This window comes from Manis javanica, chromosome 9 (genome assembly GCF_040802235.1).
Source record: "Manis javanica isolate MJ-LG chromosome 9, MJ_LKY, whole genome shotgun sequence".
Lineage (NCBI taxonomy): Eukaryota > Metazoa > Chordata > Mammalia > Pholidota > Manidae > Manis > Manis javanica.
The window spans coordinates 123,224,213-123,238,665 of record NC_133164.1 but is presented as its reverse complement, the minus strand read 5'-3'; the positions used below and the strand labels follow the sequence as shown (position 1 = coordinate 123,238,665).

Below are 14,453 nucleotides of genomic sequence, written 5' to 3'. Positions count from 1 at the left end.
TACAGAGCCCCCCGGCTCCCCTGGCCAGTCCTCTTCGTTAAGCAGCTGTGATCCAGAAATGTTTTAGCCATCAATTTTCTGCAGTTAAATGTTGCCCTAAGAGGTAAAACCTAGTTGCAGTTCTGGTCAGTTGGGCTAGAAAGGCTGTGAGATGCGCAGACAGGGAGGCTGCCTCCAGTTTGCAGAATGTGGAGAGGCAGTGTGGACTCGGAGTCAGTATCAGTTCCTAGGAACGCCTGCCTCAGTTTCCTCACGTGGGATGTTGGTAATGTTGACCGTGCATGTGAGACGCCTAGGCGGCAGGCCAGCAGCAATGAACAGACTCCTTTCACCATGGCAGCTGCCCTTCTCGGGAAGGCGGCGTGGCTGACCGCTGAGCACCCGCATCAGAGCGGCACGGCAGGAACGGGCCTGCCCTCCGGCTTCATGGCCCCGGACCCAGCGGCAGCTCACTTGGGGCTGCTCCAGGCTGTCGGTGGCCGGTGGGGGCTTCGGTCAGCCTGTGGGGGGTCCTTCTCCGCCTGCAGGCCCGGGGCCGGGACCCAGCGATGTGCAGCTCTGCACAGCGGTGCTTTCTGCTGTGCGTGGCCCGGTTTGCTCCACGCAAACCGCAGTGCACAGGCAGACGCGGTGGCCTGGCCAGTCAGTCCGACTCAACCAGCCCAGATGCGTGAGTTCGGGCTCAGGGACCGTGAAAGAACAGAGTAGGAAGCCTAAGTCCTTTCTCCTGGCACCCCAGGGCCACGCTGACTCCCTGCACAGCCAGAAAGAATCAGATTGTAAAACTGAGACTCATTTCTAAGCCAGAATGATTTAGAGCCAGGTCAGAACCTTCCAAGATTGAAGGGAAATTCTCACTTAAAAATAAGTATATAAAAAACAAGTTAACAGCTATAATGCCAATAGCCAAGTTCTTCTAGCAAAGAGGAGCACGAGATCTGGTTTCTGTTCTTCCCTCTGTTGCGAGGGCCCAGTGAACATCACACTGCTGCGGCCAGATGGTGAGTCTTGAGTGCCTAGTGTAGACCTGGCAGTGTGCAGGACGAAGCACGGCACCAGCTCCACAGGGCCCCTGCCTCTGAGACGTCATTGCCCCCCCTGGAGGGGACAGATGGTGAAAGGGAAACTGAGGCATCACTGTGGAGCTGAGCACAGTAGAACCTGCGTACACAGAAGCGGGGTCCAGCTGCCAAGGGCAGGCCTGGTAGGGGGTGGCTAGGATACAGACAGGGGGGCAGGCCACGGTGGCCTCATCGAGATGACGGAGGCACAGGCGCAAGGGGTGGGGCACCCGTGAGGGGACGGAGAGCGGCAGGAAGCAGGCAGACGAGAATGAGGAGTGGGGACCACGGGGGCCTTGTGTGGGCATCTCAGCAGCCATGTGTCCAGGGCGTCCAGGAGGGAAGCCGAAGTGCCTGGGCTTAGCCACGAGGGCGGAGCAGGAAGACGGCGGCTGCAGTCAGTCTGGTAAGAAACCATCGTCAGGGAGGGTCCACGGGACTGCTGGGGTTGGAGCAGGTGGGGGCAGCAGATGACCTGCAGGGACGGGGCCACTGTGACCTTCAGAGCGGCCTTCCTCGGTCATGACATCTGTGAGTTGCTGTCAGTAGTGAAATGCACCCCAGACCCCCACCCTGTTTGGTGGGTGTCTCTGCAGTGCGTGGCATCTCCTCTGATGTTCTGGGAACATCCATTCCCAGGGATGTACCGGGAAGCTGACCCATGATTTCCCCACCTCCACCTCAGAGCAGCACATTCCCACCTAAGGTTTCTGGGGGTCATTCTAGCAATTAGATTGAGGCCAGGTTTCTTAAGTTTCCTTGCAAATGCCTGTGGAATTGGAGCAGTGACAGAGAGTCTGGTTAGGGCCTGCTCACACAGCATCGGGTCCTTGCCCCTCAAACTGAGGGCCAAGCGTTCTGCTCACAGTTGTAGATTAAATGAATCTCAGCCCTGGGCTTTAATCTGAGTAAAGCTGATAGCAATTGACAAATGAAAACTGCACTTGCCCTCACAAAGGTGCTCCACACCCAGAAACCAGCTTCTCCCGAAGTCCTCGTGTGCAGGGGAAGCTACTCACAGGACACAGAAGCCTTCTCGGGGCCTCACAAACAACTACATTCAGGCACACAAGGCCCAACTGTTGTAAAAATATTAGTATTCACATGCGCCTGTGTTTTCTTAATGCATTTAATTACGCACAATATAGCCCTTGTTTGCCTTTCACATTTGCATTAATTTATATTAGCTGCAGAATACAAACCCCAACTTGAAAATCAGGCCTGTAAATCGGCATTGCATCCCTGCAAAGAGCCACGGCTCTCCTGGCTTCAGCATTCTTCAGGTTGCTGTGATGCCACAAGGCATTTCACAGAGATATTACACCTATTAGTGATGGCATGAAATTGAATCTAATCTGTGAAATTCTCTGCCACAGCCCATGTGAGAGCATGTAGCATGGCTGCATCAGGCACCCAGACAAGCACACGCACTCCTAGGAGCCTGGATGTGGTCACGGTGGCCTGGGTGCCTTGGACTCTGTCACCGGCACTCATCATCTACGTTGGGAATGAGTTACCCTGCTTTCGAAACATGGGTCAGATCTGCACTGCCTGATGGGGGTCACCCGTGGGACTGTCTCTTGATCCCTGTGATTTTGTGGGGGAGTCTGTGTGAAATCATTTACCTTCTGTTACTTACATACTGTTGGACATACTTACATACTGTGCTGTAGACATGAAAACGTCCACAAGTACATATAACAGAAGGAAAATGTCCTCTGCCTCCCGTCGTCCCCTGCCAGCCACCCTGGGCCGAGGGAGCACCCCTCCCGTCCACCTTCCTCTCTGCAGAAGCACACCCACCCCGCCCCAGCCTCGCTTTATCCCGATGTCCCGCAGGGGGCCTTCCCAAGCCCCTTTTCCTGCTCTGATTCTTTCATTTCATTATCTGATATGAAATTATACATTGTGTCCCATTTCCTAGGGCTGCCCCAACAAATTACCACATTACCACACACCGTGTGATTTAGTACAACAGGAATCTCTTCTTTCCCTTCTGGAGGCCAGGGGTTTGGACTCAAGGTAGGAGCTGGGCCACACCCTGGGCCCCGGGGGAGGGCCTCTTCCGTGTCTCTTAACTTCTGTGGCCCGGCAGCCGTGGGTCCCTGACCCCACATCCCCATGGTCCCACCATCACATGGCCTCCTCCCTGTGTCTGTGGGTCTGGACCCAAATCCGCCTCTTTTCAGGACATTGGATTAGGCCCACTCTACCTTGAGTAGGACCTCATCATACCTTGATTATACCTACAAATGACCCTATTTCCAAATAAGGTCACATTCATAGGTAGTGGGGGGTTAGTAAGCAGGGATGCTATTGACCCTGAACACTCATTATCATCTTTGTTCATGAGACGAGGCCGTGCTGACGTTCACTGCAACCCGAACTGCCAGCTCAGGTCCATATTCCTCAGGTACCCAGTCGGTGGCGGGTGGCGGGTGGTGGGTGGGTGGGTGGGTGAGCGGGCCGGGGACTGGCTGGCTGGCGCTGTTCGGTAAATGTCAGTGAACAGGTGGTTGAGTGGTTGAGTGGGTGGCATTACAGGAAAGTGGTGAGTAAACCCACATTTCTTGTAGGTAGGTAAGTTTGGAAAGGAGACACACTCACTGCCATCCACTTTAACCTAACTTGTAAGTTGAGAGCAAAGGGGATGTATCACTTTTCTGGAGAGAAATGCTGTCTTTTAAAAAAAAAAAAAAGCTGAGAGATTATTACACAAGATGAAATGCTGTGTTCCCACCTCCAGCAGTCTAACCGTTGCTGCTTACAGAGGAGAAGCCGAATCAGAATGTCCTGAGTAAGCAGCTCTCTAATGCCGGAGGCCTCTTGTGGAATCTGGGAACTAAAGAATTCGAAATGCCCCACTTATTTAAGGCATGAATTACAAAAAGATGTGGGAAGTGCCATTTTTACCAAGAGCACTAAAAATACCTTTTGTCAAATGCTCCCAACACGATTAGCTTATGCACCCGTGGATAACAGATGTCCCGTAAAGGTTCGTACGGTCCTGATTCTCTGCATGCAGTAGTGGCAGCCCCCAGGGGAGATCTGGGCGCCATGGCTGCTTGCTCAGGCCTCCTGAGCAGAAGCCCCGATGCCCTGCATGTAGGGCACCAAATCTTGAGCAATGAGGGCAACTCCAGGGCCCCGGAGACATGGAACGCCAACCAGGATGCTCGGTCCAGGCTGGTCTCCGCCAAAGGCGCTCTGGGGCTGCCATGTAGTTTGACGGCACCGCCCACGTTCCGGGGGTTTCGCAGGAGGCGGCCAGTCCGCGGGCCCGGAAGAAAGCGGCATTGTGCGGGGCTCTGCTTTGCACAGCCCGCATTCACGTCTCACTGTTGTTTGCAGGAGAAGCAGATGTGAGCCCGAACAATGGGAGCCGCTCTCAGGGCACAGCGGTGACAGACTCCAAGTGCACAGTGGGCCCAAAGAACGCCTGGCCGGACGCCAACCCAGCTGACCCCGGGGGCCGCCCCCACTTGGTCCGCCTCTTCTCCCGAGATGCCCCGGGCAGGGAGGACAACACCTTCAAAGACAGGCCCTCGGAGTCAGACGAACTCCAGACCATCCAAGAAGACAGTGCAGCCCCTGCCGAGGGCCTGGATGCAATGGCGTCACAGAAGAGACCCTCCCAGAGGCACGGGTCAAAGTACCTGGCCTCCGCCAGCGCCGTGGATCACGCCAGGCATGGCTTCCTGCCCAGGCACAGAGACACGGGCATCCTGGACTCCCTCGGGCGCTTCTTTGGCGGCGACAGGGGTTCGCCCAAGCGGGGCTCAGGCAAGGTGAGCTCTGAGGAGTAGCGGCCGCACGGCTCGTGTGCCCGCTCCGGGTGCAGCAAAGGGGAAGGACAGTCGGCAGGTGAGCCAAGCCCGTGGCGGCGGCCCCGCTGCGGCCTCTTAGCTTGTAGCTGCTGCCCCGGCTGCCGGCTGGCAACGTGCGGGGCCCGGGGGCTGCTTACCTCCTTGCCACCCCCTCCTCCGGCTCTCAAGGGACTGCCACGTGGAGGTGCTCAGGCTGGCAGGGCGCCAGGCGCTGCTGCTCTGGGTGGCATGGGGACGGGGCTGCCGGGAGGGTGCCACCTTCCCAGGGCGTCTGCCTCCCGTGCTGGGGGCCTCCTGGCTGATCCGGCTTCTGCAGCCCCCGCCTCTGGGTTCAACTGTGGGTCATGCTGATTTTTTCTTGGCGTCCATGCTGTGGCTTCTGTTACTTTGCAACAATTACACGATTGAAGATTTTTTGAAGAAATCTGAAATTTTAATTCGCCTGAGCAAACTTTCTCTTTTGTCTGAGTCGCTTGAGGAAGGGGTGGAGTGTGTCTTGAATCAAACAGTATTGCTTTGTTAGTCCATTAATTTGAATGTAGAATCTGTGAGGTTTCATTATTTGAATGTTCTGTAGCTCAAAATTGTATCACAAGAAAAAACGTTCCTGTTTGGGTCCAGTTTCCGACAGTGTCGATGGGGAATAGGTCACCTGTGGCTGATGAAGAGTCAGTCCCGAGTGGCATCTGATGGCAAATACATGGCATGCATGGCCCGTGTCTTTTTAGGCTGGTGGATAGCTGGTAATTTTGGAAGGAGAGAGGTTTTCCAAAGAAGGCCCTGCTCTTGGGCCTCCTCACCAAGACCTAGGATGGGCTCTTCTGGCTGCGTTTTGTGCTTATTCTGAAAGGCCACTGCGGATGTGAGAGGTTTTGAGCAAAGGCCGAAGCCAAGGGCCGTTGCCATGGTAATAGAGGAGCGTAAAAACCCCGGGGAGACTTAGGAGGTCAGGAGTTTCTAGAAGTTGCTTTAGTCCCTGACCATGTTCCTGGAATCCCTGACAATCACGAAATGGTTGCAGACCAACATGAGTGTCAGCGTGGCCTCTTGTGAGGGTTTCAGAGAGCCTGGTTGCAGGCCCTGGGCTGCTCCAGCCGCGGTCTCTTACGTGACACTATTCAGGACTTTTTGTGACTAACACCTGCTCTAAAGAGCCAAGGGAATGCATTTGCTGGTTCGTCCCTTCTGTGTGCATTTGTAGGCTTCCGCATTTCCTGCCGGGCAGTCCTCCCTCGGCCTGGACGTGGGGACCTTGAACCTGTTTCTCAGGCTAATTTCAGTCTGAGGCGCTCTGCAAGCTCAGCCCTCAGAGCACAGGAGGCTCTAGGCCACCCCAGGGGTCTTGCTCTCGGGCTGAGCGCCCTGTGCATGTGGCATCGCCAGCTTTGAGAACTTGGGCTCTTCTACTTAACTCAAGTAACAGGAAAAATGTATTTAAACTGTGCAAAAAAGATTAAATAGCTGGATAGGACGTTATAAAACAAGCTTCATTTCAGTGGTAATGGTTTAAGTTAAAATGGTGAAAGCATTTAATCATTATGACTTTCTCAAAATAGAGACCTACATACATGTTTTTCTTCCTTCATGTAGAATTACCACCTGCTTTAAGTCTCCTGTACTCTTCAATAGATTCAAAGAAAAGAGCCTCCTAAGTATGCATCCTCTTTGCAAAATAGTGTTGCTGGATTATCAAAGATTTAGAGAAATCAAAATATTTTCCTAGCATGTTTAAAAATAAAAACAATGTTGAAATAATTGTTTTAGCATTTTTGAAGTATCAGCTCTGTTCAGTACTGAATGCCAAATAAAGATGTAAAATGAGCAGCCTCGCCCTTTGATGCCAAAGCTCTCGCTGAGTTTGCGTGTCTGTACACAGCTGCTTAGTGCCAGCAGGCCCCCGGTACATCCCTGCGGGGCCTTTGCTGATTCAGTGTTTGTTCAGTTCTCCTGGTGAAGGTGGTGTCCTTGTTTTCTTCTAAGCACTGCAGACGGGAGCTTGGTGCTCCAGGGGTACCCTGTGGTCCTGGAAGCCTGGGGCATCTGCCAGTGTGTCTGCTGAGGGCCCATTCTGGTCTGGGTTTGGGTTTTCTGTGTAAAGTACACAAGACAGTGCCACGCACACAGGCCTGAGTAGCAGCCTCTCTGCCTGGCATGCTTTTTGGGGAAAGCAGTTTCGCTGCCTATCTGTCCAGAGGAGGTTTCTCACAGTAGGATTATGCAGGACTGCATGGCTGGCCCCGGGAAGGGGACCGTTTGTCCTGGGCCCCGCCCCTGAGGTCCTGGGGGTCCCCGAGGGCCATGGGCGTTGCTGCCACCCCCAGTCCCAGGAATGCACTACCACCACCCACACTTGTGTGGCTGGGGAGCTGACATTCAAGGAAAGTGCATTAGAAATTCCTTGAGGAGGCATATTCTTTTGAGAGCCATAAATGAAAAGCGCATTCATGGACAACATGCTCCTTTGTCACAGGAGGAAAGAAAGAGGGGCTCTGTTACTGCCTTTCAGGAACGGGTTTCCAGTTCCCTGGAATGCGGGCCTTGTGAGGAATGGGCATTTAGGAGGGAGAGGAGAGGGCACTTGGTCTGCTTCCGAAGGGTGGCTCTGAGCCGCCGCTCCCCGTCTGTCCCCGGGCTGCTCCCACACCCGTGTCCGCGGCTGCTGCGGCCTAACCAGCCAGGCCGGGAGCCGGGGGAACCATTCTCATTCCTTCTTATGGAAGAAGTGATAAGGTTTTAGGAAATAACTAAGCTTGGCGCAGTGACAGAACACGGGGCAGTTCTCAGGTAATTCTCCGGGTCAGTGTAGAGTTTTTCCAAGCTGGTTTCTAGAGTGATGATTTTAACTGTTCTTCTCAATTTTCAATCAAAGCCCCATTTCTAGCCAGCTATTCTCAGCATTCTGTTATTTCTTGTTCAGTATTCCTTCCAATTTTGACTGTATGGGATAAGAACCATTTCTGTCATTCAGCGCCGTGGGGTGTAATCAATCTTACAAATGAATCACAATGTTCTGTTTCCTGATTCTTTTTTATTGCATTTCAATTTCATGTAACATTTTAGCGCTATGGTAACTCAATCCTTCATTGTTAACATGCAGTCCCAGCTTTGTAGCTGTATTCTGTCATCTGTGGGGAGTGGGAGTGCAGCGCTTGAAGCAGCTTGCAGGACGCAGCGGGCAGCTTGGAGGGGGGCATCTACCCCGCGGGGCTGTGTGGCCCGAGTCAGTGGCTGGAGGAGGCACAGAGCCCCACTTCATGCAGCAGAGGGTGCCTTTGCCCACAGTACGAGCTGTGCCCACAGGACCAAATTGAAACCCCCTGAAGTCTACACTGGCAACCATCCAGCCATTGTGCATCTGTTGGCCAAGAGTTTTGGCCAGAGATCTTTCCAGAGAAAACCCAAGTATGGTAGGTGTGCTTATTTCTGACCCAAACAAATCCTTTTTTGAGATTTCCTATAGGAATTTCTGAAGCATCCTTGCCTTTATCAGCCGCTGACAGCGCTCTCCATGGCTCAGTCCCAGCTGTTTGCTGCGTCCTCCTGCCGCCCCCAGACGCTGGGTTGTCACTGTCGTAGACAGGCAATAGTTCACTTAGGCGGCTGTGACCCTGTGTCGAGGGCCCCTTTGCTGCGTCCTCTGTACGGGGGCACGTTGTAAATCACATGATGTATTTAGTGGTGACTGTGCTCCAATCTGATTTTGTGACAAACGTTGGCTTTATATGTAGCCCCTCCTTCCCAAGTGTCGATTAAACATTCCGACAGACCGAGGCTGGTGTGCTGATTGCACGTGGATTTTCTAAGGTGCCTTTTCTGGTGTCCCTCCCTTACCTGGTGGTTTGTTAGTGGCATTTCCTGGGGCTCCTGATGCGGCAACCCAGCTGAGCCCAGGGTGCATGCCTGCCACTCCCACATGCAGGGCACATTCCTCCCTGGCCCGCTTGCACACAGAAGACATGCCACACAGGTCTCCCTGACTGGGGGTGCCCCAGGCTCTCTGCCTCGACTCTGATGGCTGCGGTGTTTCCTTCAAAGCTGTGGCCACAAATGCCGGGAGTCTGGGAGGGGTGCCTGGGACCACGGGTGCCCTCGAGACCCCTAGGGCACAGGCAGCCACCACTTCCTGAGGCTGAGGGGAGGGGCCCCGGGAAGGGCCAGCGTGGGCCCCTGACTGGCAGGGAAAGCCGACCAGGGAGTCTCAGGCCGCCTCAGCCCCCCACAGCCGGCCACCAGCAGCCCTCTGTGCTAACTCAGCCCGCGCCAGGTTTCCATCATCTCCCACCACCTTTCGGTAAAAGGTGATGCATTCTGAGGGGCTGACGGGGGCCCGGCGACCTCTGAGGGGGGTCCTCCTCCACGGGACCTGAGCCTCAGGGTTCAGCACGCCCACAGCCAGGAAGCTGCAGACCCTGCGGCCACACACCCCTGGCGTGCCCGTGGGTCTGTGCGCAGCAGGTGCCCTGAAATCAACCGCTCTGCACACGGTGGTGAGTGGGGGGACTCTAAAAAAGTGAGCCCTTCGAGGGCCCGTAACCATGAGCCTGGCCATTGCAGTTTTGGAGAGGCCCCTCCTGCAGACCCCAGCCCTTGTAGGGTAACCCTCCTGACTGAGAACACCCAGACTGTTGGGGTGACCCTCCCAACTGTAGACACCAGTCCCTATTGGGTGACCCTGCCCACTGCATGGTGCCCTCCCCACTCCTCTGCAGAGTCCCTGCCCTCTGGGGAAGGGCCAGCGTGGGGCCAGTGTGGGGAAGGGACAGGCGGCCAGCTGGTCCTCCTTGGGCTGCCTGAGGCCAGGCTGGGGCTGGGGCCTGCCAGCCGAGTGGCTCCCTGGCCGTGAGCTCAGCGCCACTCCGCCCACCCAGCCTCTGTGTACCCACACTGCACGGCCAGCACGGGGCTGTGGTGCCGAGCCCAGAGCCCTGGAGATCTCAGGTGGCCCTCTTCCATAAGAGGGGACATTGTCTTGAACAGAGGAAAAGAAATTAGAAAATTCTACTTCACCTTCTGACCAAGGGTGCAAAGGGACTCGCCAATATGCCACCATTTGAGGGGTGTGACTCCCTGTGGGGACAGCGGCCTATCGAGGCAGAGACCCCCAGAGGCCCGACCACTGAGATACTCAAAATGAATGCACGACTGTCTTGGTCTTCAAGTGCCCAACACTGTGATCACCGCCACTGGGGCTCGTTGCCGGGACAGAAATAGCCTCTAGGGTGGCCAGGATGGAGCACAGGGTGCACAGGTGGGCACCCCACAGATCTGCCTGTGGGATCCTGGTGTGTCCACTTCCAGTAATGTTTCTAGGCCACAGTGAAAACACCTCCTCCTGTGTCACAGCTACTGGTTTTGCCATGCGTGACCACTGTTCACTGTTTTTAAAAAATCTACTTCATCTGTAGGCAACGTAAGACATCCCTTGAAGTCTGTTCTATTGACTGTATCTCTTGGCCTCTGTAAGGGGCTCCCTCTCTGCCTCCCTCCTTCTCGCTCTCTCTCTCGCCATTTCCCTGTGCACAGTATAAAGGCAGGAACTTCCTGCAGGCCATTTACTTCGTCCTGTGATGATAATCTCTCACCCACATAATTGATATGGCAGGTGCCATCTTACAGTTAATAGAATAGAGAAAACACACTAAATTACGAGCAAATATTCTTCGGGAAGATTTACAACAAGGGCGCGTAGCTCAGGTCAAGGAATAATAAGTTCCTATTAAATCAAGTCCCGTGGGTCATCAAGAGCGACGAAGCACATCTGTGAGAAAGTGACTCCAGACAGTTGGCTGGAGGGATTTTGAACTCTGCCAACCATAAAATTATTTGGTTCCGTAGAAACTGAAGAGGCCCCACATGACAGCCACAGTGAACTGCCGAGCAGGAATGATGTCTACCCATAAATCCGAAACAGAAGCTAACACTTTCTATAAAAGAGAAAAACCACAAATAAAACTGAGTGTAAAATGTCTTTACCCCATTAAAGACTCGAGGAAGCCCACTTCTCCTTGGAGGAAAGATGCTCTTTCCTTTCTCTCTTAGAAATCTTACACATCTGGTGACTGATACGGTTCTAAGAAAACTTGGTCACCTAATTAGATGCAGGGCCCCGGAAGGCTCTAAAGGAAAGAATCCGTCCCTGACCTTTCTCTCTCCTTTTCGTGATGCGCGTCCACCTGCAGTCCTGGGGGCACCTGCCCACTGCCTCCTTTCCTGGGGCCCCTTGACCCCGTGGCCTCTCCCTGGCCCCTCCCCCCTCCATCCTCACGCCCGGGCTCTCACCAAGCCCTGCCAGGAGGGCATCTGCCAGGGGACTCAAACGGCCACTCTGTGTCCCTCTGGCAGGTACCCTGGCTCACGCAGAGCAGGAGCCCTCTGCCCTCTCATGCCCGCAGCAAGCCCGGGCTGTGCAACATGTACAAGGTAAGATGTGCCCCCCCCCACCCAGGTCCCTCCTGAGGCCCCGCTGTGAGCCCGAGGTCACACGGGCCACAGCCGGCCCGACGGCGTGGGGCACGGTGCAGGGCAGCTCCTGCAGGGAGGCCAGCAAGGAAAATGAGGACCAGCAAGTCCTCCAGAAGGCCACGGGCAAGCGCTTTCCGTGTGGGCTCCCACGTGGACAGCGGGCAGGCCTGGCCACGGGTCAGGGCATGGACAGTCCCCGAGTCAGCCGGCCGCGGGTGCCACGGGCACCACAGCGCAGAGAGCTGGCAGCCCTGAGGCGCTGACGGCCTGTTGCTCTCGTCTGTGATGGTCAGAGCATAGCAGATACTGAGCGCTCACCGAATCCCACCCGACTTAAACTGCACAACGCGTGCCCTTCAGAAGCCCTTGGTGGTGCCCTTGCCCTACCCCCAGCCTTGCTGAGCCTCCCTGGATGCCGTGTGAGCACTGCCACCTGTCCTGTGTTCCCCTGTGGCGGCTGTGCTCCCGGGGCAGCGGGACAGGGAGGCCGGTCCACTGGGCCACTAGGGGCAGCACGCCGCACCCCGAGTTTCTGTAGCCCCGAGCCTGTTTCTGTTGGTGCTGCATGCTATGCAAAGCCTCGTTTAGTGGCTTCTTGGCCAGAGCAAACAGCCGTCCCCGGGTGTCCTCAAGGCCCGTGCCTGCCCCAGGAGGCACAGATTCGGGGACACTCAGGAGTGGAGACACGGGCTGGGCAAAGTCACACTTCGATCCTGCAGCAAGGGATGTGTGGCGTGGTGGTGAGCAGGGCGGGCAGGGCGCCTGGTCATGGACACCTGGACTTGCTCCCGTCACCCTGAAAGCACACGGTCACCACCCTGCCCCTCCTCTGTTCCTCTGCGGACACGTTGCCATCAGAAGCAGACCCACTCTGCAGAGACCGTGCCAGAATCCTGGGATGCCAAGTAGCCTGCAGTAACTGGATGTCAGAAAGCTTTCAACAAAGCATTTGCCTTTTCTCTTTTAAAACATCGTTGGCTGAGGAAAAGCGCGGCCCTTTTCTCCACATCTTTATCCAGACTGCCCTGTGTGCTTGTGAAATCCGGGCCGAAACGGACAAGCACTCTGCATGCCACCTGTGTGCGGCTGCTGGCATTTCACCCCCAGTGGCCACATCATAGTGCACAGGACCCACAGCTGCTGCCAGTAGAGGGTTCTCTGCATTTATGATTTGTTCATTATGGAAACTCCTTCCAGTCCAGCTAGGACTGGATCGGCTTGCAGAAAACAACACTAGATAATGACAAAACCTGTGAAGAAATGCGAGGTGGGCCTGCAGAGGAGACAGAGGCCCCCGGACAGGCAGGAGCCTGAACCCGCTCACAGAGACACAGCCTGCACCGTCCGGTGCACAGCTCAGGCCCAGGACAGACTCCCTCCCCCTCAGCTCAGAAACTTCAAAGGTGTGGCTGCCTGATGCCCAGCCGACCTGCACCCTGACCTTCTGGGGCATGTGCTTCTCTGTCTCTCTCTGCAAATACCCCAGGAAGGTAAGAGACCCCCCAGCTGTGACATGAGAGGTGACACTCAAGGAGCAGAGTGGTTCCAGGGCTGCCGCTGGTCCTCAGGAACGAGACCCCCAGCCCGGAGCCGCCTGGCTCAGGAGACCGAGCATGTCCCTTAGAGCTGTCCTTCAAAGGGCGTGACCTGGCGATGGACGGTGGGAGAGGAAGGTGCTGGGACGAGAACAACATTCAACTTGGGACCCAGGGACACAGTGGAGAAGCCAGACGGCAGGGGAGGACCTGAGAAACACGCACATGGGAAGAGCACCCCGTCTTCTTGCAGTCGCAGCCACAGCCACCATGGCGCCAGCATCCCCAAGCCCACAGGGTGGGGGCAGCACAAGCACCGGTCCTGCCTGCACCGTGTCCAGGTCTCGCCCAGGCCCCAGGTCAGGCAGCAAGGGAAGTGCCCGCTCTCACCGCCCTCCCTGGTTCCTCTGCAGGGGGGTCACAGGGGCCTGGCTGCTGGAGAGCTTGGGATGCCACATGTGCCCAAACACTCCAGCTCTGACCACACCAGCCGCCCGTCCCACGGTGGGTGCACTGCAGCCCATGGAGCCCAGTCCTGCCCATTGCAGGAAGGCACAGCCAGAACCAGAGACACCCGTCCTGGGTCCAGCGCCAGCACCTCGCCCGCCGCCCTTGCCCTGCCTGTGCCCTCCCCACCTGTGGAGCAGCAGCACAGCCACCCGACCTTCCATCCTGCCGACATCGGGGCTCCCGTGCCAACCGACAGAAACACAGAGGCCCGTGTGAATCAGCCGTCGGCCCTGCCCCTCCACCCCATTCTGGGGTGACACGCGGTGCCCCGTGCAGCCCTGGAAGGCCCGGGTCTCCCATCTGCGACTCAGCAGCCCTGGCTGCAGCCACTGGCTTCTGCTCCCAGGCCTGTTTCCTCAACTGTCAAGCAAAGCATCAGGGTCAGTGGTCCCGAATGTTCCATTGAAGGTCATGACCCCTCTGCTTTCCTCTCTGCAACGACGGCGTGAATGCCCTGCACCTCCTCTGTGGGGACGGCTCTGCTTTCATGCCAAAGCCAAGCAGTGGCTGGGATCAGGCCCCTTGGCAATGACAGAATGATGCTCCGTGAATCACGGGCACAAGGCCGGTGTGTCCTTGTGGAACGGCCTGTGGTCACACAGCTCTCACCAGCCCAGGGTGGTCAGCAGAGTATCTGGGCAACTCCTTGTGCATCAGGCTGATAAGATGTTCTGCTCCCGAGAAGCCCAGCCTCAAGTGTCCAGGGCGCCGCCCACACATGAAGGCTGTCCAGAGATGGCCCTGGTCCTGCAGCTCCAGATGTTCTGAGTCATATTTCTTCATAATTTGCCAAATAAAAGGCCCTGACCAGCGTTGAGTAGTTTTGAAGGCTGCGCATTTTGGTGGGCCCTGTAGACCCAGCCGTGGGCACCCAGCGCAGACGGCGCCCCATCAGGACTGAGCTGGCTTGTGTGGGAGGCCGTCTGGCTGCCCCCGGGCCTCGCTTTCCCGGAATGGGCAGGTCTGTCCCCTGGGGCTGCTCCCTGGGCAGCTGCGCCCTGGCTCATGGCCTCCCCCTGCTGGAAAGCTTGCTGTTATTCGGCTTTTCCCTGCAAAGA

The 14,453-nt window shown here is 56.1% G+C and overlaps 1 protein-coding gene across 7 annotated transcripts in view; it reads left to right on the top strand.

The window, feature by feature from the left end:
- MBP (myelin basic protein) overlaps positions 1 to 14,453 on the top strand; it is a 92,554-nt gene that overhangs the window by 58,217 nt on the left and 19,884 nt on the right. For 4 of the 7 annotated variants that reach the window (XM_037007410.2, XM_037007409.2, XM_037007407.2 and 1 more), the window contains exons 4-5: positions 4,413 to 4,849; positions 11,231 to 11,308. In XM_037007410.2, the coding sequence (XP_036863305.1) occupies positions 4,413 to 4,849; positions 11,231 to 11,308 (515 nt within the window). The remainder of the gene's footprint in view (positions 1 to 4,412; positions 4,850 to 11,230; positions 11,309 to 14,453) is intronic. The other 3 variants (XM_037007412.2, XM_037007411.2, XM_037007408.2) reach the window with 1 other exon arrangement.